Source organism: Sparassis crispa (genome assembly GCF_003851025.1).
Source record: "Sparassis crispa DNA, contig_000005F, whole genome shotgun sequence".
In the NCBI taxonomy this organism is placed as follows: domain Eukaryota; kingdom Fungi; phylum Basidiomycota; class Agaricomycetes; order Polyporales; family Sparassidaceae; genus Sparassis; species Sparassis crispa.
Window position 1 is genome coordinate 659,741 of NW_020939752.1, and position 24,367 is coordinate 684,107.

Sequence of the window (24,367 nt, forward strand, 5' to 3'; positions counted from 1 at the left end):
TTATCTGGTTGCTGCATCTGGGATTAGCTAGTGAGCACGCCGCTCGCGAGGATATACACGCGCATCATCTGGACAAGAAGTCTAAGAACGAAAACTTCAATAAGCGGCGAGTCGCCGCTCACCTTCCCGGTCGAAAGGCTTGCCGTCATAATCAATCCGTTGATATAATCTCCCGCCGTGCGCTACTTCGTCCTGGGTGGCCGTGGACAGGCGCTGTCAGCCAAACTTTTTTTCTTGAAGGCTCTGTGTTCAGAATCTTTCAAGTTTCTTCATGAAGGTTGCGGAGATGTCTCAAGGCCTGGCGGCGGCGCTCGATAGGCCTTTCCCACATCGTGGCAGCGAAAGTTTGAGCGTTCAAAATTGCAAGGAAGGGGGTGCAGCTTCGCACGTGCGCAGGCGCGCAGTGTCACGAACCAAACCATTGTGAGTACAGGAGACATCCGTATTTCCAATTTATATACTGTTAGATCAACACAAGCACGGACAGGAACTTAAGTTACGTCAATACACCGAGTCCGCCGGGCCCACGGCACTCAGTACCTCATTGCTTCTTCCCCGACGCCGCCTTTCGCTCTGCATTGTAAGCGGCGTGTAGGGACTCGGCGATGTCCTTGCCCAGGCGCAGGAGGATGAGTGACGGAACAATGATCCACGCACTGCATGGTGTCTCCACAATTAGGAACGTATATTCACCATTAGCCGAAGAGGCGTGCACGCACCCGTTGGGAATCACCCACAACACGATCAGATCCTTTAAGTTGTTGTGCCCAATTGAGCACCAGCCGCAATAGTACTCCTGCAGCCAGTACAGGAGTGTCTTGGACAGCGTCATGACCACGCTCGCGAACCCCACCAGCGTCGCAATGGGGGATCCGGAGACGTGCGCGAGGTAGAGGTAGGTGATGTTCAGCAGGTTCTCGACGACGTTGAGGAGCGCTGCCGGGGGTCAGTCGGAGCGCCGAGCGTCGATGAAAGAAGACTCTCACATTGTGCGTTTGGGAAGCCGTCGTGTTCCTCCCAGGCTCTGACGCCGTATACCTACAATTCGACCGGGGTGTGAGATGACGAGGTTGAGACGGGCGCGTGTTGCGTACGTAGTCGATATTTTGGTAGAGCCCGTACGGCTTCCAGATCCAGTGGAGGTCGCCACCCTCAAACGAACGTGGCCTGTTCAAAATGTGAGTGAATTCAGCCATAGCAGAACGGCCATAGGGAGTTGAACGCACCGGAAGAAGAGATAGAGGGCATCCCAGAAAATGACTGGAATCGTGATCAAGAACCTGTGTGTTCCGTCAGTTGCAACTTCTCAAATCTCGACTCTAAACGCACCACAAAGATACCCAGGTGTACGTCTTGACCGCCATCTCTCGCCGACGAGGTAGTGATAGTGAAGGAAAGAGAGTTGATTGCGCCAGCGAAGTATCCGCCCTTACGGGCAGATCGTGGGAAGGCACGGCATGTGTATCCTCGACGCGCCCTTCAGGGCAGCCCAGCGCGTTTGGCTCGTTGGCCTGCTCAGCCTCCTCGAAATAAAATCCCCAGCGTGGTCTCTCGCCCTCTGTCCACTGTTCACTCTTCCATCGCGCATGCAAGTTCTGGCGCGAGCGTGCTCGACGAGCAGACGCGTCTCTCCGCTGCTGCTTCTCGAAAGACTCGAACCGGTCGTAGTAAGATGCAGAAAAGAGCGGTGTGTATTTGAATGTAGCCATGGCGGCGCGTGTGCTGGTATAGAGAATGCGCGGTGGATGGCGGCGCTGTCTAGTCTGGTATGGACGGGTACTTTAGTGAGCGTGGTTCAGAATCATAATTTCGAACCAGAGGTGCAACATTGTCGTTCACACGAGGCCGTGAGCGTTGGCCAAACAGGCGTGGCGTGGCCACAAAGCATGAGGCACCGCAGAGCTTCGTCTTCATCCGACCGGGAATCCTGGCGTGGTGCTCTTCGTGAGGATGGTAGACAAGAGTGGATCGACGTTGGGTGTGTGTTTACCACACACATGTGTTCGACCTACAGACGGAGTGCAAACCCGCCCGGATGATACGGCCAGTGCTGGGCGACGGAAACAGGTCTTTCTGGAGGCATGGTGGTCCTGACATACACCGGACTCTGAATGGCACTACAGACACTACATGTACACTTAGAGGTATGCTCCAGTCTAAGCCCTGGGTCTGATCCACTGACACGCCGGTAACCTGTACCATGGAACAAGGGTGTCGTCTACACACTTATCATATTCATTATGCTACTCGCGCACACTCTGAATTTTTTTGCGAGGGAAAGCCTGTGCGTTCTGTGGGCCCGCAGCGTGATTATCCTCTGGTGGGAATGGCTGAAGTACAACTGGTAAGTTCACGTCAACGTTCCTTGGTCCAACACCTTCTGATCGGTGATACTGCACGAACTGTACGAGCCCCCCAAACTGTAGTCAATGGTTGACTTGTTGTGGCTCCCAGGAAGTCATCGACAGTTGACTGTCTAGGACAAACTTCGTCCGGTGCTTGCTTTGTTTTTCGCTGTCTCTGACTTGATGCTATACTATTCAAAGGCTTTAATTGGGGAGCTGAATTCCGGGCCTCTACCCGGTCACTGGCTATCTAATGAGTTGTTCCGGCTACCATGTGCTCCCTCTAGGGAAGAGCGATGTTCCTATCGCCAAGAGTGCACAGCAACGGCTGGAGCATGGTCAAGAGGAGACAGAATCTCGTGTTGAACATGGATGTATGACCATGCCCAGGATGTGGTCGGTGCTGACATTTGAAATGGCAAATATGCCAGGCGCGCGCGTACTGATATCCAAATAATGAACAGTCATATTGTACCCTCGCAGCCAGTGATGGCCTTCCGGTCCATTGTACAAGTACCTCAAGGAGACAACCATATTCTGCAGCTCGGATGCCCCGCCTCTTGCGCGCAAGGTGAACGCAGCCAACCACCCCGCTAACAGATGATCTCGTTGAACGCAGTGCGCTGCAAGGTTACTCAGGGATGATATCGGGCTGCGAACAGTGCAGCACATGCCGTTAGTCCACCCACTTGGCGAACTTATTCCTGTTACCCGTTAGCTCGGTTTGTTCATCATCGTATCTGTCCTACTAGCCAGTGAGAATGCGCTGAATTGTATCTCGCCATGTAGACTACAGCAAAGTTGGAATAAACGCTGGCTGGGTGACGAGCGCCGATTTGCTCCATGGCCGTCGCAGACTCTTCTTCAAGATCTTGACCTCCGACCCAGTCACAGACACTCTGGCATGCTGGTTCAGTGATATTACCTTGCTGATCACGGTTCGTTCTGGAGCTTGAGATACATCTGATTCTGAATGCATGCATGATTTGTAACAGTTAGTACTGTGACGTTCCACCTTCACGGGCAGCATTGACGACATGGATGTACCTGTCGGCGCTAGTGCCGTATCTGAGGTTCCCACTCGTGGTCGGCGATGATGCTACAATAGTTACAGACTAGTGTCCACGTACGTTCACTTTCAAAAGAGAGGCGCTTTGGATTCGCTGGGCCCGATACGCAGGGCGAGCATCCACCTCATTCAGCTGAAACCATCTCTACACTAAGAGGTACTGCTTTATGACTAAGGAAGATGCCGCTAGTGCATTATCTGGACATGAAAACAGGTACGTGCTTGACTAACTCCAAGTACTGTGGCGATGCTGAAGCTCCATTCTGCCGATGTCTGTCGTCATAGGACCAATCACTGCCCAAATGCCGCTCGCGTTTGTATTCTTTCCCCGATCGTGATCACCCGATTGTGTAGGTTCTTCCGCGAAGACATATCTTCGTTGGCACAGTCAGTCTTTCCGCGCTCTTCTTCATCACATACACGAGCACCTAAGTTTCGTCAATGCTGCGATCAGAATATCTGTTGAAATCCTCGAGCGTGAAGTCTTGTTGCCTTGGGTGAAGAATGCCCCAGACGAGGTGGAAGTGCCATTCTCCTTTTGGTGACTTCACTATCATGCGATCGCGTTTCACTGGCACTTACTATGATCTGCAGACGGACCGTAGTAGAGCCTCAACGTAAAGGGTTCAGCATCGACTGGACATACAGAGCAACTACATTGTGCTCTCAGGGAAATCCTAGACGCTATGCATGCCACTGGAAAACCTGCCTGCAGACCCTGCCTTGTGGGTACGGCGTCGGGAAGTAAGTGTGCGATCGGATCCCGGGGACATTCTCTGGATGCGTGTGACGACACGAATCACTTCACCCGAGATCTGGGTTTAGAATGACACGCTCAATATTAATAGCTCCAGGGTGTGGGCAGCCTACGTCTTTAAAAGTTCATAGCATCTAGCGATGTGGATGGGACCTTGTTGGTAAAACACTTCTGTAACGGAGAAATCCCATGGTTGTGAGATAAACAAAGTAAGAGAGATTATGCAAGCTGACGACTGCTACTGATTACAAAACTCTTTGTAGAAGTGCTGAGAGTGCAGACGCGAGCGTTGAGGGATGTCGACGGTCTGGTAATGAAGATGTTTGGTATCCGCCCCCTCTATGCTAAACGTACCTTTAGACTAGATAGCAGAGTCTTCGTGATTCCACTCATCCTCAAAATTCCGCTGGCGGCTAGGGTGCCGTCCACAGCCTCCAGTTGACGAACTATCTCCGGTCTGTTGAGATCCCTTTCGATGTTATTCATAGAATGATTCAGAAGCACCTCGTCCAAGACACTATAAGCGACATGTCTCAGGGAGATAATAAAAGTGTTCCCCGAGATTCGGTATCGTTTGAATATTGACCTTTGCGACCCCAGAGAATAACTCGCAATGACAATATCCTCCCTTCCCTCAACTGCCTTGCACCTTGGCCCGTCATTAGGAGCAATTTTTCTAGGTTCGCTGCACCAGCTTCACCGTCTCGTAATACTCATCTCAGCTTAATGTCGCAGGCAGTATAGCAACAGCAATGTCAGTAGCATGTTTTTGATGTGGGCACTGAGATTGATGTCTTTGTAGTTTGTATGGAGTTACCAGTGTTCAAACGTTCATATACTATCAAGAAGGTGGAGCAGACCCAGTGCTGTTGAAGGTCTTGGTAAGTTGCCAGTGAATACAACATTGAACGCACAGAAAAGTCACTAACCTGCTGGTTGTCAGATTTTCTTCCTCTGGTGAGACAACTCATGTGATAGAGATGATAGACGTCACAGTGAACTTCAGGGCATTGGACACCTTACACGAAGTATTCATTGTGCATGCCACCTACACATATGTGGTTATTGATTTTGCCGACCCACTTCTCCTCGAAATTGTTCCATGGTGCTTATAGTGTCTTGATTGCTTTTTCTACATCCAATTACTTACTAGAGACAATTGAGCAGGAGTATCTTGGTGAGTATTGGTGTGCTGGTTGTGTTATTGCATTTTCACTGCAATAATCTCACTTAGGCACACATTGCAATGGCTGTGAGCTTGGCATTTTCTCTGTGTCCAATTTATCACTCATTGATGGTTGAGGGTGCAAGTGATCTTGTTGTGGACAGGTGGGTCTTCATTGTACGATTTTAAGAAAAAGACTGACTCTCTGCCAGTTTATTCTGCCAGCGAGTGTGGAGATGTAAGCTCACCTTCCAAGGATCTTGTAACAAAGGGTTGAATGCATGATCTAGTGAGCAATAAGAACAAGCTCCTAGTTCTCGCAATAGTGAGCATCTTTACTCATATCTCAAGTGACGGCAGTCAACATTTTCACAGACTATAGCTCTCTTGGTTCCCTTTGGTAAGTGCATTGGAGAGATGTGTGAGTTGGCAGCCCTGAATCTTGATATGTATCCTTAAGTCAGCACCATGAGTAAGTGCCATCTTGCTTGGCTTGTACATGTTACAGTTCAGCTGACATGTTGAGCAAAGTATATGTTATCAAATGGTGAAATAACCTGCTTTGATACCATCACACCTGAACTAAAGTTAACATGTGTAGGTTCTCCCTCTCAAACTACGGGAGAATGAATGATCTATCAGTATAGCTGGCATCTAACACACTTATTGCCCCTTATTTCTGACATTCTTGCAGTGGATCCTGTATGCAGGTGTCTCCACTGATGTCGCTAAACATATTCTTATTGCTACTGCACTGTGCATACTGTTGAAGTGACAGTGTACTGGCTTCTCCAGGCTTGTTATATGGCAAGCAGACTTGCAAAACAATCTGATGTATATAATCTTCTAGATCTACCGATTCAAAGCTTCAGTTGCTTATGCTGTATAGCATCAATACTGGTGTCCTCACTGGGTGAGTCTTTACTTTTGAATGATTTAGAAAGCTCACTAGATTGCATGTATACAGTGTTTCTGACCTTACTTGCTTGGTGACGGTAGACCTTACTTGGCACTCATACCCAGTTATCTGCTGATTGTCCTCCACAGTATGCAACTATGCCAAACAATGCCATATTCCTGGCAATTTATTTTGTCATTCCAAAGTGTGAGCCTCTTGCTTCCACATTATTCATCATGTTCAACATGCTCCATTCAGTGAATTTAAACTCTCTCTTGGTGTTACGCTGGGGCGTACCACTTGTCCGAGGTTTGTCGAGCAAGTACTAAGTCGTTCGACGACTAAGTAAATGCAAGTCAAGAATCAAGAGTCAAGAAGATCACACAAGGACTAAGTGATAATCCCGTGTATTGAGAGGTAAAGTAACCAGATCGAGACTGGGGTTCCAGTCGACGATCTCAGCCTTATATACTAATAGTACATGCTGAGTAATACATGCCAGTAATGGCTGAGTCAGTGAGTACCCTCACAGTGAGGGATGAGTCAGTACAGGCTCTAGACTATGGTGTTATGGTCTAGAGAGAGTCCAGATCGAGTCGAGAGACATCGAGACTCGAAGTTTCAGGTCAACGCGTAATCGTACAACGTAATCGAAAGAAAAAGATAGGTACTCAATGTACCGTTGTAACATAAGCCCCTTCCTATGCCGCCTTTGCCCTCAAAGGCATTCCTATGTATCTCCTGCTTCCGACAGTGTCACACTGTTCATCGGAAACCCTTCAGTATACAATGAACCCGTCCCATCGAAGTCAGAGAATCACGGGTCTGTTTGAGGGTCAGGGTAAGAGAACGCTACCTCGCGTGCGTCGTAATTAGCGTAGAAGTCATGGGAGTGGGGACAACCTTCTATCGTGTGGCCAGGTGCTTGTTTTCCACAGTAGTAGCAGCGCATCCTGTTGGATAGCAACACAGGGCATGCGTTCGGGTTGTGGGATGCGGGGACAGATTGACAGATTACGCAAATGGAAAATGGGCAGGTATACTGTCCGCAGAACACGCACTGGGGGTGTGGTCGTTGATACGCGACGTATGCTGGGATGGTTCGGTGTGGCCCGATGAGCGCTGTGGAGAAGGCGGGAGGAAACGGGGAGATGTTCCTTTCAGGCTCACTTTCTCCTGGATCTACGAGGGTCTGAGATGATTGATCCAAGTGTCCAGGCGTTTCAGTCTGCACCGCATTTTCCGTGGTCATCGGGGATAGCCCTTCAGCATGATGGTTGGGATTGTCGCTAAAGTTCCACTCCGATACGTAATCCGGAGGGGTGTTTGGACGCAATGGTCGTGCGATGGAAACACCATCATGAGTCGCTGCTGGAGTGGAAGACGTTGAGGTGCCTTTGAACAAATTGGACGGTTGTGGGGTAGGAACCGTCATGGAATCGAGATGTGATGGTCGCGGTGGAGGTATGGGGGGTGTCCCTTCTTGTGGGGTTTTTGGCGGCATATCTGTTAGAAAGGTAGGGAGGAATGGCTGCGTGACGTTTGCGTCTAGCTCGACGAGTCGTTGATACACGTTCATCTGGGCAAACATCAAGGCTAGTGTTTCCTCCTGTCGCTGGATCCTATCTCCCATGCTCAATGCCAATGCCTCCATTCTCTCCGTGTATCGTCGCGCTCCTGCTATCGCATGTTGCATGGAGATGATTTCTGATTTGGCAGCTTGTTGCGAATGGATGATCCTAAGTGCATACTGCGCGTGAGAGTCGTCCAACGCGGTTAGGGCTTGGAGATACAATTCTTTGTATTCTGCAAGTACACGGACCGCCCTTGAGTGGAGCTCACGATTCGTCCAGGGCAAGTCGGGTAAGGATGGCGTGGTGGCTCTAGAATGTATGGGATTGATCGAGTCAACTACGCCAACGATGAAGTCTTCTAAGTCACCAATAGTCCCAATTCATCATGAGAATCGGAGATGGGCCCTAAGGTTATCTCATATGTCGTGTGCTGGTACTCCCCTAAAGTCCCTAGGGTGTGGCGAGGGAGTCGGAGAGGTTTCAGAGAAGTAGTCATCGATAACGGATTGCGCTTCAGATGATGGCATAGTGGAGGTTCAGAAATGGTGAAGGTCTATGCAGGCGATTGCTGAGATACGATGCAGGCATCGTCACCTTTTGTATTCCCCTAGTAGCCCCTTGGCATTTGTCAGATTCGCTTCGGGTTCCCATGAGTTCTCGGCAGAAGCGTATCCTTTCCACTTGACCAGGTATTGGGTCCGACCGTATCTTTGTCGGTGGTTTAGGATTGCTTCGACTTCGTATTCCTCGTGCTCTTCGATAAGGTCAGGCGGTGGTCTCGTATCATTCAGGCCGTGAATCTCCATTTCTTTGTAAGGTGATAGAAGGCTGGTGTGGAATACGGGGTGGATTCTCAATCCTCGTGGTAGGGTCAGGCGGTAGTCCACTGGGCCTATACATTCTTCAATAATAAAGGGGCCTTCACGTTTCGGAGCCATCTTCCGTGTCGGGTACCCAATGTTCAGGTTCTTTGTGTCGAGCCAGACCTTCTGACCCTTTGCGAAGTGTGGTGAGCCCTTCCTGATCCGTTCTGCCATATGCTGTCTTGCTAGCTCATGCATGGCTAGAGCCTCATCTCGAATCTTCTGGAGTTCAGATAGCCAAGTTTCCACCGAGGGTACATTTGTCCTAGGGAGTACCGACAGGATTCCGCGTGGTTCGTATCCCATCATCATGCGGAATGGCGACATCTTCCGCGCTGAGTGTTCGCGTGTGTTATGGCAGAATTTGAGGTCCGGTAGTCGGTCTACCCATGACTTGGGGTTGTTACTGCAGTAGAGTCGGAGGTACACTTCTAGTTCCTGGTTAATGCGCTCCGTTTCTCCATCTGACTGAGGGTGGTAGGCTGTACTCATCGAGGACCTGATTCCTAATATCCTGCATAGTTCTTGGAATACGTGTGATGCGAATTGTGTTCCTCTATCGGAAATCAGTTTGTCTGGGAGTCTGAATCGGGAATAAACTTTTTCGTGGAAAAGTTTTGCCATTTGATCCGCCGTGACCGTCTTCAAGCAAGGGCAAAGAATTACCCCCTTCGTAAGGTCATGGTCTACCACGACCATGAGAAAGTCAAAACCACGTGATACTGGTAGGTCTGTGATGAAGTCGACTGAGGAACAGGAAAATGGCAAGGCGTTCGGGGTTGCTGGTATAGGCATTGGAAGAGATTTAGTGGGGTGCGTATTGATCTTCATCTGTTGGCACCCTGCACATCCTTCCACATAGGCGCACACTGCAGAGTAAAGTCCTGGCCACCAGAAATCACGTCGGACAAGTTCAAGGATTTTGTAAGAACCCGGGTGTCCCATGGCCGGTGTGTCATGGTACAACTTGATAATATCACGTCGGAGAGGTTGTACTGGGGGTACATATACGCGTCCTCGGTATTGGACAAGCCCGTCGGTGATTTTCCAATCATCGAGGGCAGATTTCATTGGTGGTGGTCCTTTGTGCTGCAAGGCTTGGAGCGCATCGTGAACAATTTGATCTTTAATCGAATGTGTGCGAATATCTTGGTATAATTGTGTTGATATCAAATGCACGAACAATGCTTCTGAGAGGAGGATACGATCTTCGTTATCATGATCTCGGTCACCCTTTCCAAGCAACCGAGATAGGGTGTCCGACTGTATCATTTGCGTTCCTGGGACGTGCACCAACTGGAGTTCAAATTGGGATAAGAAAAGATTCCATCGCGCTTGGCGTCTGTTCAGCTTCTGGGCTGTCCGGTAGTAGGTCAGGTTTTTGTGATCGCTGTGTATTACTATCGGATGAGGAGAGCCATCGAGGTAATGGCGCCATTCTTCAAGGGCACGAACGATTCCTAATAGTTCTCTGTCATAGATCTCGTAGTTCCGTTCGGCTGGGTTAAACGATTTTGACAAATAGCCACATGGGTGGAGGTCTTCGTTGACATCAGTTTGTCTTAACACCGCTCCTGTAGCCACAAGCGAGGCATCGGACTCGATGATAAAAGGTTTCGTCTTGTCTGGCATGAGGAGCACGGGGGCCGAGACAAACTTTGCTTTGAGCGTATCAAACGCTTGTTGGCAGTTGGGGGTCCATTCCCATATCGATTTCTTTGTCGTCATCATGAGATCAGTGAGCGGTCGTACTATCTCGGAATAATGATCGATAAACTTCCTGTAGAAGTTCGCAAAACCAATGAATGCACGGATGGCCTTCACCGTTGTTGGTTCTGACCAGTCCTGGATTCCTTTCAACTTGATCAGGTCCATTCCAATATGGTCCGGACGTATGATCATCCCAAGGTATTCCACTTCTTGGGAGTCGAATGTGCATTTTTCCGGTTTGACGAACAGATCATTTTGCTTGAGTCGTTCTAGGACTCGAAGTGTACACTGTTGATGTTCTTCCATGTTATTCGAGAAGATGAGGATGTCGTCCATGTAGATGATCATCCATCCTTCATCGATCAGGTCCTTAAAGATTTCGTTCATCATCTTCTGAAACGTCGCCGGGGAGTTGCAAAGTCCGAAAAACATCACCGTTGGTTCGTATAGTCCTCGATTTGTCTTGAATGCTGCTTTCCACTGATCGCCATCTTTGATCCGTACATTGTTATACCCAGATCGAAGGTCCATTTTTGTAAAATAGTGTGCTCCCTTGAGTTTGTTGAGGAGTTCTGTGATCAGAGGGAGTGGGTAGGTGTTCTTGACCGTTCCTTCATTCAAGTATCGATAATCTTGGCAAGGCCTAAGGCTCCCATCCTTTTTTCCCACGAAGAAGAAAGGGGATGCCATTGGCGATATCGATGGTCGAATATATCCTTTTCGTGTATTCTCATCTAGGAATTCATCGAGTGCCATCTGCTCTTTAGGGGATAGGGGGTAAATCTTGCAGTCTTTTGGTACGAATTCTGGTTTTAAATCGATAGCATGGTCCCATGCCTGTGAGCTCGGGAACCGTTCTGCCGCTTTCTTTTCGAAGACATCTTTGTACCCCATCAGGTAGGAGAGGATGAGCTCTTCGAGCTTCTTCTTTGCTCCTCCTGCCTTTTGGATTGCTTCTTGTACCAATTCTTGCGATTTTCCGCTAGCCTTGTAGAGCAGCGTATCCGTGCCGGTGTTACATAGCCAAGTGTTTTGTGCGATACTAAATCGCCCAAATCGTGTATCCCTCGTTATCCGACCTATACAGGGTCCTGAGGTGGGTTTTTCACCGCCTCGAGTTGGGCATTCAGGAGTTGCTGTATCACCTTGCGGGTCAAAGATTGCCAGCACCGGTTCACCTTGGATATATGAGATAAGCAATTCGCTGTCCTCCAGTTTGATCCTGTAATCATGAATTCCTAGTTCTGGGTCTCCTGGTTTAACTTGATTTTCCGGATGTTCTGGATCGTTATTTTCCCAGGATCGTCCATTATCGTCAATCGGTCCGATATAGGGGGCATTTGCCGCCTTTTTGACCTTTGGTTCGTCATCTCGGACTGTTTCGACAGTGGGTTTTCTCCAATTGTAATCTAGTTCGCCGGTTTCCCAGTTAATCCGAGGGTTCATTGCCTGAAGCCATGGTAATCCGAGGATAACCTCATCCTTTCCTAGGTTGGTAATGTAGTACTGGAATACCTTTTGTTTTCTTCCAGCCTTTGTACGTTTCCATACACAGTGCGTTGCATATCCTAACTTGTTTGGAGTACCGTCAGCATTGAGAATCCTAATCGGTTTTGGGAGTCTCTCCTGGTGGTACTTCATTCGTTCAATGAATGCTTTGTCCATAAACATTCCTCCAGCTCCCGAGTCCAATAGAGCGAAGATATCAGCACTTTGACTCGGCACACCCAAAGTAATAGGAACGTGTATCGATTTTCCCAGAAATTCGCATACAATTACATTGGGGTGGCAAGTCAGTAATGATGGTACTGATGCTGTTACAGCCCGTCGGATCCAAAATCCGATCCTTCTAATTTCCTGATCCAGTCGTTACGTTCCTTCTGCATCTTTCGTAACTCCTGGAGTAATTCAGAGACATCACTGTCGGAAATGGTCGTTCTTTTGACTGATGCGGTGTCTTCTTCAACATCTTCTATCTTCGAGGTTGAGGGTTCCCCTTTGGATTCCTCGACTTGTATCTCTTTGCGCGTTCTGGAAGTGTTTCCGGGGTTCTTCGGCTTCTTCTTAGGACAATCGCGCGAGCGATGTCCTTGTTGATGGCATTCAAAGCAGAGTCCTCCTTTGATGTGCCTGTCGCATTCTTCCTGCGACATGTGGTCAACATCCATGGCATTAGGGTCTCGTGTATAGACGGGTCCCTTCCTCTGTTGTTGCCCTTGCTTCTGCTGTTGTCCGCTGGGGCAACTGTTCTGGAATTTCGTGTACATCTGCATTGACTTGGTTTGGTCGTCAATTTCAACCGCCTTCTTGTACCACCCTTCCATATCGGTGGGGAGTGGGTTGACGTTCATGATTCGCTCGAGAAGTCGACGGGATAATCCAATCTTGAAGTAATGGAGGCGTGCTGGGTATTCCATGATTTTGGCCTTTTTCATAAGTACCAGGAACGAGTTAACGTAATCCTGTACTTCTCCTGTCTGATGAAGGGATTCAAGGTCCTTCATCGCCGATCTCATGGGATCGGTCTCTTGGAATGCCTTGTTGAAGTCGATGACCCATGCGTCGAAGGTTCCATAGTCCTTCAGCTTTCCTAGGTCGTCGGTGTGGTCATTGTACCACATCTCAGCCCATGCTTCGGCCATTCCTCCTCTCATGAAGGACATCGCGAATGTGATCTTCTTCTTGTTGCTATTGTAAATTTCGTCATTGATGTCGACATACGTCTGAACCCTTTGCAGGAATATCTTTGTTTTGCTCGTATCTCCCGAGAAGGGTTCGGGTTGGGAGAGTTTGAGCTCGGTTGGCTTCTGTGTCATCGTGGGAGTTGGGTTCGAAATGATGTGTCTGTGGACTGGGATCGCAGAAAAGGCTGCTGCAGGTATAAGCTGTGCGGGGATCGGTGCTGGGGCTGTTGCCTCTGCTTCTGATTCTTCTTCTGATTCTGCTGCTGCTGCTGCTGCTGCTGCTTCTACTGCTGCTGCTGCTTCTGCTAATGGATGTCCCGGGGTTATTTCGTCAACTCCTCGTAGTATTTCTGCTGGGTCGATTAGTCGGTTAACATTTTGCCTTGCTGCAGTATATATCGTGAAGCGTTCTGCTTCGTTCAGATAGTCTCTGGTGAATTCCTCAAGAATTCTTTGGTAGGCTGCTTCGTCTGATGCAAGCCTCCAGCCTGGTCTCCCTTCTCTGATAGTTGGGAGGGCTCTGAATTCTCTCGATGATGAGCCTCAGTGGATTGGGTGTCCTAGGTTTTCGTCCCACCTTATCGATGAAGGTCTTGGGCAGGAAAATTCTTCTAGTCCCCGAAAATCCAGTGTGTCAATGTTTTCCTAACCTTTCCGCACCCCGAGTAACTCGCCCTGCTAGGTGTTTATCGGCTAAGGTTCGTCGGGTCTCTGTAAATGTAGTTCTGCTCTAAACCTGAAAAGGTTGAGCGGTATCAGATAGTCTCGATCTTATGTTACGCTGGGGCGTACCACTTGTCCGAGGTTCATCGAGTAAGTACTAAGTCGTTCGACAACTAAGTAAATGCGAGTCAAGAATCAAGAGTCAAGAAGATCACACAAGGACTAAGTGATAATCCCGTGTATTGAGAGGTAAAGTAACCAGATCGAGACTGGGGTTCCAGTCGACGATCTCAGCCTTATATACTAATAGTACATGCTGAGTAATACATGCCAGTAATGGCTGAGTCAGTGAGTACCCTCACAGTGAGGGATGAGTCAGTACAGGCTCTAGACTATGGTGTTATGGTCTAGAGAGAGTCCAGATCGAGTCGAGAGACATCGAGACTCAAAGTTTCGGGTCAATGCGTAATCGTACAATGTAATCGAAAGAAAAAGATAGGTACTCAATGTATCATTGTAACACTTGGCCACTTTGAATGCAAGGCGATTTCTGCGTATGAATAGCACTGCGGCCATTGTCTCCTCTACACCTTTATGTCCCAGGCCTATGACTCTCTCTCATACAAACATTTGCCGCAGAGTGTTGCAGAGTAACCCCAGGGACTTAAAAGATGGCAGGGTCAGTTATTTGAATGGACATCAGACAGTGACAATTGACTTGTCAGTGGTGTAGTGTCTAGAAGTTCAGATTCATACTAGCATCGACATTGAGGCAGATTCCGGACCCTCTAGCCCCGTTAGTAAGGACTGATCATTTTTTATCTTTTGCACTGACACTGTGCATCGAGAAAAATACATTTCTCACATCTCCCTGTCTAGATCTCAATCTCAGCAACTCAGACAGCACAAGATGACCAGTGCATGGTGCTCTCAATGCCATAATGTTATTTTGTCTTGTGAGCATGACATGTTCTTGTTCCTATGTCATCTACGACTTGCTGATGTCTGCTCTCCAAAGTTTAGATGCACCGATTCATGAATACAGGGTCCTGTCGGCTCAACTGGTCAGTGTGCGCAGCAGCTTGAAATCATAGCCTGAACTTTCACTGGCTCCATTCTCACTATTCCTTCGCCTCCATTCTCAATATTCCTTCACCCTACCTAATCCTCGATTATTATATTGTAGTATGAATACATCACGGTCATAACAGAACCCTGAACTCGTCATTGAAATCAATGGCAATGAGGGCTAGAACTTGCTAGTGGTAGACTCCGAGTCATAAGTAGTGCAGTCATCGCGTTCGAGTTATAGGTGGCATCTTGACTTAGAATCTATCTAGTTTGCTATAGGTATATTTGTATATATAATAAGGACTGACCGATCCTCATTTTCTCATTAGGGCTGGTAGAAGCAAGCATTAGAGATAAGTGTAGGCACTGTTCAAGTTGATCCGCGTGGCACGCCGTACTAGTAGTTCGCAGTGTGCGCCAAAAACTTCATGGCCACTTCCAATCTTCCACTGTACCTTCAATGCTTCGCATTCGAGCAGACTCGAAACTGCCCAGCTGCAAACTCAGACTCAGGCAGATGTTATTTTCATTCAGAGAATAATTTATATTTTTCTGGACACATTGGAACTCAGGCTCCATTCAAATTCACTCATCATGCTGCTAGGACTCGTATACATTGACTCAGAAAAACACCGCCACAGCAATCAGTGCTGTACACAGTGTTCAAACTCAATGAACACATTGAACGACAATGGTGATGGTATTATAGGGAAAACCAACGTTTCTGATAGGTACTTCCCCCATCAGGAAAAACCTCAGTGGCGGTAGCTCTCCGCCATGCCCGGTACTGATTGATATCACAATGGCATCATCATAGCCTCGTGTCTAGCTCCGAGGATACCACGTAGCTTAGGTAGTCACAGCGACACATTCTGTAGGACTACGGTTTACATGTATTGAAGGTGCAGATTCTATAGACTACGACTGTACTCTACCCTATGTGTGCGAAATTTCTGGTGCCCTCCTGTGCAAGCTTCTACAAAACATGTGCATATCAATGAAAGAGTTAAGATAGAAGGTGGTTGCTGACTCATACACATTGTCGGTCGTCCAAAGAGGATTGATACTGGCACCACATTTTGGAATAAGGTGGCAGGGTCGCACAAGGTCGTCAACATGGACAATGTCCGCATGGCGCCGGTGTTGCCAAGTAGAACGTGTAACTTGATACATGTTCACATTTGGATTGGGGCATTGGCGGAACTCGGTGAACCATTCAACATATGCCAGAGGCCGTGGATAATGGCCGAATTGGCGTGGCAGGCGAAAAATTGCGCGAACTTGGCAATGTGTAGACCTGCACATACCGAATCAACAATGAATAGAAATGCTGCCACACACATAGAACGTACCTCAGAACCCATGCTTCTCGATGGCGGTGCGATCGGTACATATCAGAGCCATGTCAAAGTGTGCAGGAGAGCCGGGCTTGTGCCCAGTTGATGGAGGAGGTATGGCAGGAACAGCTCAGATTCTCATACAGTTATGTTTGTTGCACACACGAAGATTCAGCGGCATGTGGACAACAACTTGATTGTATACATCAAACCGATCCTGCGCACCTGGCATAACAGTGTTTTGAGGGAGGTGCTTCTGCAGAAATGTTGTGAGCGCATGTAGGAAATCAGTGGCACCGTGAGCATTCTCCAAGCGGTCAACGCTTGTTCATGGGTGGGGACAGGTCTTGGCCAGACTGTATGTTGATTGCCATTCCGGCTCGGGGTCACAACAATCTGCGTCGTCGACCAGGTCATCATCCTCGGCATCTGAATCATACCCTTCATCCACATCCACTCTATCACAGCATGAGGCAGGTCTTAAGTTGGCCGGATGGCAGACCCAAGCAAGATATGAGCTTCATCGAAAGATAGCCTCCTGGCGCTGCAACCATAGGGCCATTTGCTCCTCATAATCGCACCTGTTACTTGCCCGATAGGCCTCCTTGGCATAGTCAATGTGCAGTCGCTCGGGTAGTTCGGTATTGAAGCTATCAGCCATGCCATACAGTTGGATGGCATTTACATAATGTTGAAGGGAGTGGAGCTTCGAGATGTTGAAATGCATGTGCACCTTGAAGTCGATGAGCACATCTTTGTGCTCATGAAATAGCTTGAGGCATGTATCAAGGCGAGCGAGACTCGTGGAGGTGTGAAGGCAGAACTGCGCAAGGTAGATGAAGTCTAAGAGCACCCGCACAACTGTGAGGACCTTTGGAGGGACAGCGCCCACGAGAAGCGCCACAAAGACGCACTGCATCTCTTTGTGCTCAGTACCTGTCCACTGCGTGACGATAGAGACACCTTTTTTAAAGTGCCTGAGTTCAGGATAGCCAGCTAATGCTTTGAAGCATGCGTCCATCTCCTTTTCACTGACCAAGGTCATACACCAGCTAACGAGATGATCTTTGAAAACACCTTTATGCAGCTGGTGCAGCAAGTCTGGGGTGAAGCAGGAGAAGATGTTGCAGTGTGGTAGATCATGCCAGAATGGTTTGTACATGGCACATAGGTTTTCTTCCTCAAAAACAGCAGGTTGAAGTCCATTCTTCTGCTTCTGGAGGGTCTCATATGTTTCTTCAGGGTCGCACCATTCAAGTGTGTCAAGAAGTTTCCCACATCGCTTGGGATCAACTGTGCACCATGGACAGCTGTTTTCACTGCAACAGGCAACCAAGCATTGCTCAGGATAATCTGCGACATACGAGGCCACAATTGGGAACACGCGGCAGATAAATGTGTCCGTGCACACCATGTCAACGCCATTAGTAGCAGCATCCACGAGCGGCACAAGGAGGAGGGACATGCAGTGGTGAAAGAGGCAGTATCCAGCAAGAGATCGACTCTTGTCACTGAAACAGGTGAGTTTGGTCACTGGGAGGTATCCGATGAGTATCATTGCGCGAGAAGATGACGCGCATCTTGTTTCTTTTGAGATATTGCCGATGGTCAAGTACACCGGCCACACCGACTTGTCTCCATGAAACTGTGAGAGCTTGGTCTTGTCCAATGCAAGAATGACTGGTGCAATGACCGCGCCATTGGGGAGCTTTTCCTAAACATGGTAAGCATCATGAAAAGCTGATGCAAAGGAAGCGGACTCACTTGTGTTTGCCACCACCAGTCGCCCGTCCACATTTCATTGTAAATGTGGCATGATCCCGCATGATCTGCATAGGCTCACTCCGGAGCATATGCCATAGATTCTTTGAAGAATGGGTTCCCAATTAACTCCCGCACACATTCAAGAGGATCCCTGGTCCACAACTCCAGCTCCTCTGTCAACGGTTGGTCGTCTTCTCCGGTGAGATTCCCCATCACACAGACCTTCTTGCATGTCCATTCAGGCCCAGTAGGTAGCTCATCTATCTTCTGCAGGAAGGCACGTGTATTATGGAAGGATGGCTGTGTGCGATTGCGAGTCTAAGGGGCCTTTGAGCACTGCTCAGTTGCACGAATGAAAATGTAAGACTCACAATAGGTAAGCTGAGATACTCGTCAATACAGTTTTGACCCAGGTTTTTCATAAGCCACTCAGATAACTCCCACTCCTCTTCATCAGCAAATGGTGAGAATGGCATCGAATCCGTGGCATTCATACCATCTCGGTGGAGCTCGAAGTCTGTCTTCGCAGCGCCAATGACTGTGGCTGCGGGATCACTAAAATGCTCGCAAAATTGACCCGCCGGTAAGTTGTCTTCATCCTCAACATCGTCAACACGTGCACGTTTTGAGGCATGCTCGCTTTCTAGACTATGTGTAGGAGAGTCCGGCACAGGAGAGTACTCGGGGGGAGGCAGGTAAGTGTCAAATGGTGTATGGCCCTCAGAAATAGACTCGACGGGTGCGTGCAGATCTGCAGGTTCATCAACATTCATAGCAATTCTGTCTCCATCCACATTCAGTGTCCTGGCGATAGATTGCTCCCACTTGCGGCGACATTTGGGTCAGTTATTGATGTGTTTTTTCAGACCCCCCAAGGTTGGCAGCTCTCTGAGACAGAAATTACAATGGTGTGCAGCTAACATCTCTGTGATCCAGGTCACGGCAGTCAATGTTCAATGGTCAAGTATCTGGGGCAATGCCGAAGCCCGCGGATGACCATCTACCCTACTATCGAGCATGCCGTCTTGGTCGAGGTGAGTCTCGATTCGTGCTAAACCTAAGCACCTGACTGATTTGTTGATTCCTGCTCAACAAAGTAAAGTTCAACTTCACGCATTGTTGACGTGTTCTTTGGCTACCCGGTTGGGAGATAAAGGGTCTCATACGTCCCCTCCACCTTTCAACAACACGATTGCTCGCCGTGCCCTCCAAGGCACTTGAAGCCCCTTCATTTTTCCATCATTCAAACATGTCATCTCAGGCTACTTTCATTCGACAGCCAGCTGGATGTTCCCGTCGCCCGACAGCCAAGCAAAATGAGTGCAGTCAGTTTATTTGTTTATATACAGAGTGCATTTTGGTCCCTTACACTTCTCTTCAAGTGATGAATGAAAAAGAGGCTGCTCAGCGCAAGGCTGACAAAGCCAAGAAGGCTGAGAACCTTGCCCGCCTAACATGCCTGCATCAGCAGGAGGCCGATGGTATGGCCATGGATGAGGAGGAACTTCACGCCAGCGATATTGATGACATGGAAGAACACATGGCAAGTCTCATCATGGAGATTACATGATCATGGCGCACTCACATTCATCAGTTCTCTGAAAGAACTGTCACCACGAAGTTGTCTTCCAAGCCATCTCTTGCCTATCATGCCAGCCATGTCCTGGATGCTGTGCACCTTCGAGTCGCTCCAAAGAAAGGCGCAAAGAATGCTGCAGGTAAGCAGCTTTGCCGTGTTCTGTCTAGATTAATTTCATACTTATACTGTTTCTCAAGATGTGGATGATGAAGCCATACCCACACTGGTTGACGATAATGACGACCACGACAGTGATGACCATAACAACAACAATGAACATGACAATGACGGTGACCAGAGAGCTGTTCCGGCTCAGCGTTCTTGTGCTGCCAAGGTTGTTCGTGTTATCATGGATCCTGATGAAGTTACCGTCACCTCTGGTAGCAAGCATCGTCGTCGTCCCAGTGATGATGGTGATGCAGAGATTACTCATACCCCGAAGTACTCCAAGGAACCCGATGGATCTCAGCGCCCTTGTGCTCGTGATTTTGATGATTTCACAAAGGAAATTCTTGGTCTCGCGATCTCCATCTACCGTTGTCTCATCTCCACTGAGGCCCCTTTCCCTGACACGAACACCCTTGAGACACAGCCGGCTCAACGTGCATGGAAGAAGGCCTGCGAGAAGACTAGTTTGAATGTCATACTCACACCGACTCTTCTCAAGATGGTGCGTGCATCTTCTACATCTATACAAGTACCTGACATGTGCAACAGATCACAAAGTGCACCTCTCACCTTCGTGGTGAGTTAAAGACGAAGGTCCGTGCTCTCGTTGGTCCCTTCTATAGTTTCCGCAGTGGCGAGAACAAGAAGATTATTGCCCGCAATCACCAGCATGCTGAGGAACTCAAGGATCGATATCTGTTCGTTTACCAAGTACGTGTACGTCTGTAAGTCTCTGTGCATTCTAGGTACTGATACCATTACTGTCAGGACATGCAGAAGAAGACTGGCCTATACAAGACTGAACTCTTGCCGATGGTTATCGGCGATATGTGGTTTGCTAACAAGCATGATGAGGGAGTGCACTTTCATGAGATGTTCAATCCGATGCCTAAGATCACTATTGCTCTGGTGCTTGCAGCGGTGAGTTCTTGTACCTGTTCCCTGTCACTCCTGCATACTGACACTTGATCATTCAGATCGAGTGCTGTATTGATGAGTGGGCCATGGGCATCAAGGAGAATGTGCAGTTCACTGCCCTCAGCTACAAGCCCATCTTCAACGCTCATCTAGAGTGTCTCGAAAGGTTTGATAAGCACACTGTTCGGTATAAATTGCTTGGCCGGCTCTGTAAGAGCCTGCATGCCAATGCCCGGTATGTTTGCAACTTCACGCTCTGCACTCTTACTGATGAAATATTTGGCAGCTTTCATTCCAGCACAGAACCTCTCAGCAGGACCACTGTTCCTGTGCTTGGTCGCGAGCAATTTGATGCAGCGATTCACGAGGATCAGGGATCAGAGACTAAAAGCGATAGTGATGATGCCAGTGACAGCGTAACCGGGGTACACTAAATTGCATGAAAGATGTTGTTCATTTTAACTAGAGCCTAGTAGTAGACTAATGTCACTACTGTATACCCGATTAATACCCAATTCATTTGAAAGCTGGTGTTCTATATTATCTGCAAGTGTGTGAAGCCCTAGCTACAAATACTGTATGGTACTTGCCATAAAAATATTGCACTACATATGGCTACCTTGCACTACTCGACTACTGAATAACCACAGCTACATGCCTCTGGCATAGGATACAATCACTATGTCGGGTTACAGTGGATGCATGTGAAGCTACGGATTGCTATATTTCGGAGGGGTGTCTATGCAGGTATTGATGCTACTGTGGCTATATTCTACTACAGAACCAAGGGAATTTTTCCTGATGCCCAATCCGTACGAGATTCTCGCATTGCGTACTATGAGTCTACTGTCCATCTCTATTATCAAGTGTTCCTTACCTGCATCAGGAAAACCCAACTTTCTCTTAATGGACTTATTTAGACTTTTGACAACCCTTATTTAAGGCCATAAGTGTTCAAATAAGTCGAATTTCAGACACTCAGGGAATATGCCTTAGGCCCTTTTTGTCCTTATGTCCTTAAATAAGGACCATAAGTCCATTTAAGTTATTTAAGTGTCCTTTTAAGGAAAAGTGGGGTTTTCCTGATGTGTCGCTTGGAAGCACGGTACGAGTTGTTTTCCCGCTTCACTGTTATCTTCCGAATGATGCGACACAGCTTCATGCCGGAACTGGTGCTCAAGAATTGCCCACCATCTCACACTTCCCTAAGGAAGTATTCCATACAAGGCACTGAGTCCTGCGCTCCCGCCTACGGACATCGTACGATCGCGCCGGAGCAAATGGTTCATACTATTTGTACATCACCTGACAAACGCCCGGACCGCGACTATTCGTGGGCGTCATAAGGGAGCTGCAGGTGAGCACACCAATGAACACCTATCACTTCCTTGAGGTCTCTTCCCAACGTCATGCACCGTTCAATGCGATACCACAGCTCTAGCAGAGTATTTCTGCTTCTGTTTCTGACGTACATGTCCGTGGTTCTCACGTTCACCATTCCCCGCCGCGAAATCGTATCACGCTATAACCCGATGCGCAATGCCTCCAGTCTGACAACGCCTATGCAAGTCGGAAATGGTTGCTTTGCATTCGGCGCAGATGTAACGGGGCTGCAAACATTTCTGCCTTGGGCAATTATGTCTGACTGGGGATGGAAGAATGACAGCCTTCCCAGAGGAGTCACCCCAGCGGATATCGCGGCGTATCGCGGCATGGTTTGGGACGGCGTGCAGTACGAGTTCGGGGGGGTCGCCGCTCCGCAACAGTGGCTGATCGCGAACCCAAACAGAGTGAATCTCGGACGGATTGGGTTGCAGTTCAGGTCCGAGGACGGGCAAATGCTGAATATTACGGAGGATGATTTGGGCAACATTTCTCAGGAGCTCGATCTATGGACTGGCGCTATCACAAGTCAATTCTCGTTGCAGGGCAAGGACGTGAAGGTGAAAACATACTCCGCACAGAGCAGCAGTACAGTGGGCATTGAGATCCGGTCGCAACTGTTACTGCAAGGCCGCTTGACTCTTTTCGTAGACTTTCCCTGGAATGATGGTTCCCAGAAATTTCAAGCACCATTCGTCGGGTACTTCAACGAAACCAGCAACCACACGACTTTATTACGGACCGGATCTGGACTGGGACAAAACGTGGATGCACAGATCAATCACACCCTGGTTAATGCAACATTCTTCACCTCTATGGGAGGCGGCGACAAGTTCAACATATCGCGGGATTCCTCTGTTACATACGAGTACAGCGTGATCCCCATAGACATATCATCGACATTCTCGATAGTCATTTCCTATTCTCTCAGCCAGTTCACATCCGTCTCTACTGTTACAGAAGTTGTGGGTGAATCAATAAACACCTGGGAGGAGTATTGGTCTAGCAATGGATTCGTGGATGTGTACACTGGGTCATCGGATCCCCGCGCCGACGAGTTGCAGAGGAGAATTGTCTTGTCGCGATATTTGATGCGCGTCAACGAAGCCAGCATCAATCCACCTCAGGAGGCGAGCAACAGTTCATTTCGTTCTGATCGAAGAGCTAAAGTCAAATTTTCCAGTCGGGTCTTGTAGATGATGGATGGGTGAGTGATTCACATATTTCTACTGCGAGTGTATCTCACCCTGTGACAGTACGGGAAATTTCACATGGAGATGTATTTCTGGCACAGCTGCCACTGGGCGCTCTGGAACAACTGGGACCTTCTGAATAGGTCCCTGAGCGTGTACTCCCGCTTTCTTAACACGTCGATAGAACGTGCACAGGTTCAAGAAGGCTACAGTCGCGGGGCTCGATGGTCGAAAATGACCGATCCTTCAGGCAGGTCAGCGCCGGGAGAGATCAACGAGTTGTTGATCTGGCAGCAGCCGCATCCATTGATTTTTGCTGAGTATGAATACCGAGCGACAAAATCTCAAGAGACGCTCGAGAAGTGGCGCGACGTTGTGTACCAGACGGCAGATTGGATGGCGGTCTATGCGCGATACAATGGTAGCACTGGTTTTTATGATCTGGGCCCGCCAATGTACATCGTCAGCGAAGACACAGCTCCGAACGTAACACGGAACCCCGCTTTTGAACTGGCCTACTGGCGGCTGGGATTGCAGAAGGCGCAAACGTGGATGGAGCGGCTAGGAGAGCAGGCACCGGCTGCATGGTCGGACGTGAAGGATCATCTGGCCCCTCTGCCAATCGAAAACGGGCTGTACGCAGTGTATGAAGGGATCGAGAGCGAGTTCTGGACGACGACGAACTACACGAATAGCCATCCTGCTCTGGTCGGATTGTATGGATGGCTGCCAGGAACCGGGCTGAACGTGAGCGTCGATATCGCGAAAGCGACTGCGGAGAAGGTTTGGTCGACCTGGAACATTAGTAATCTTTGGGGGTAAGTCCCGCTAGGATCTACTCTACGGATCAGTATTGATTACCGACGTACGAATAGATGGGACTTCCCAATGCTCGCTATGTCTGCAGCACGCAATGGCGACCCCGAGAAGGCCATCGAGTGGCTGCTAGATCCGTATTATCAGTTCGACGATGTCGGAATGCCTGCAGGGGGAGCCCAAGTACCGACTCCTTATTTCCCGGGTTCGGGCGGACTTCTTTATGCCATAGCGATGATGGCAAGGGGATGGGACGGCAGCACAACGAAGGCTCCCGGATTTCCAGCGAACGGGTGGAATGTGACCGTTGAGAATATCGATATAGCAATGTAACTGGTTGCAGATTTGACGCGGCAATCGAACTCAAAGGTTGAACCTGGCGCCAAATGCGTTTCGTGCCAACGGCACTG

At 48.7% G+C, this 24,367-nt stretch overlaps 8 protein-coding genes across 8 annotated transcripts; 3 read left to right on the forward strand and 5 right to left on the reverse strand.

Annotated features, from left to right (window-relative positions):
* Positions 1-541: 541 nt before the first annotated feature.
* SCP_0602480 (hypothetical protein) lies at positions 542-1,709 on the reverse strand (the record flags this gene model as incomplete). The annotated part of the gene is made up of 6 exons (XM_027759382.1): positions 542-656; positions 720-936; positions 987-1,038; positions 1,095-1,167; positions 1,227-1,280; positions 1,330-1,709. The coding sequence occupies 6 exons, from the start codon at positions 1,707-1,709 to the stop codon at positions 542-544; spliced, it is 891 nt and encodes a 296-aa protein (XP_027615183.1).
* Positions 1,710-7,051: 5,342 nt separating this feature from the next.
* SCP_0602490 (hypothetical protein) lies at positions 7,052-7,867 on the reverse strand (the record flags this gene model as incomplete). Its single annotated transcript, XM_027759383.1, has 1 exon — positions 7,052-7,867. The coding sequence occupies one exon, from the start codon at positions 7,865-7,867 to the stop codon at positions 7,052-7,054; it is 816 nt and encodes a 271-aa protein (XP_027615184.1).
* A 531-nt stretch (positions 7,868-8,398) lies between these two features.
* On the reverse strand, positions 8,399-11,827 carry SCP_0602500 (Transposon Tf2-9 polyprotein; the record flags this gene model as incomplete). The annotated part of the gene is made up of 1 exon (XM_027759384.1): positions 8,399-11,827. One exon carries the CDS (start codon positions 11,825-11,827, stop codon positions 8,399-8,401), a length of 3,429 nt encoding a protein of 1,142 aa, XP_027615185.1.
* A 371-nt stretch (positions 11,828-12,198) lies between these two features.
* Positions 12,199-13,197, reverse strand: SCP_0602510 (hypothetical protein; the record flags this gene model as incomplete). Its single annotated transcript, XM_027759385.1, has 1 exon — positions 12,199-13,197. One exon carries the CDS (start codon positions 13,195-13,197, stop codon positions 12,199-12,201), a length of 999 nt encoding a protein of 332 aa, XP_027615186.1.
* A 3,459-nt stretch (positions 13,198-16,656) lies between these two features.
* Positions 16,657-18,673, reverse strand: SCP_0602520 (hypothetical protein; the record flags this gene model as incomplete). Its single annotated transcript, XM_027759386.1, has 4 exons — positions 16,657-17,850; positions 17,901-17,965; positions 18,038-18,218; positions 18,272-18,673. 4 exons carry the CDS (start codon positions 18,671-18,673, stop codon positions 16,657-16,659), a joined length of 1,842 nt encoding a protein of 613 aa, XP_027615187.1.
* Positions 18,674-19,284: 611 nt separating this feature from the next.
* On the forward strand, positions 19,285-19,470 carry SCP_0602530 (hypothetical protein; the record flags this gene model as incomplete). The annotated part of the gene is made up of 1 exon (XM_027759387.1): positions 19,285-19,470. The coding sequence occupies one exon, from the start codon at positions 19,285-19,287 to the stop codon at positions 19,468-19,470; it is 186 nt and encodes a 61-aa protein (XP_027615188.1).
* A 358-nt stretch (positions 19,471-19,828) lies between these two features.
* On the forward strand, positions 19,829-20,999 carry SCP_0602540 (hypothetical protein; the record flags this gene model as incomplete). Its single annotated transcript, XM_027759388.1, has 5 exons — positions 19,829-20,149; positions 20,197-20,358; positions 20,416-20,568; positions 20,625-20,800; positions 20,852-20,999. 5 exons carry the CDS (start codon positions 19,829-19,831, stop codon positions 20,997-20,999), a joined length of 960 nt encoding a protein of 319 aa, XP_027615189.1.
* Positions 21,000-22,037: 1,038 nt separating this feature from the next.
* Positions 22,038-24,290, forward strand: SCP_0602550 (hypothetical protein; the record flags this gene model as incomplete). Its single annotated transcript, XM_027759389.1, has 4 exons — positions 22,038-23,078; positions 23,132-23,155; positions 23,205-23,959; positions 24,017-24,290. 4 exons carry the CDS (start codon positions 22,038-22,040, stop codon positions 24,288-24,290), a joined length of 2,094 nt encoding a protein of 697 aa, XP_027615190.1.
* Between the last annotated feature and the right edge of the window lie 77 nt (positions 24,291-24,367).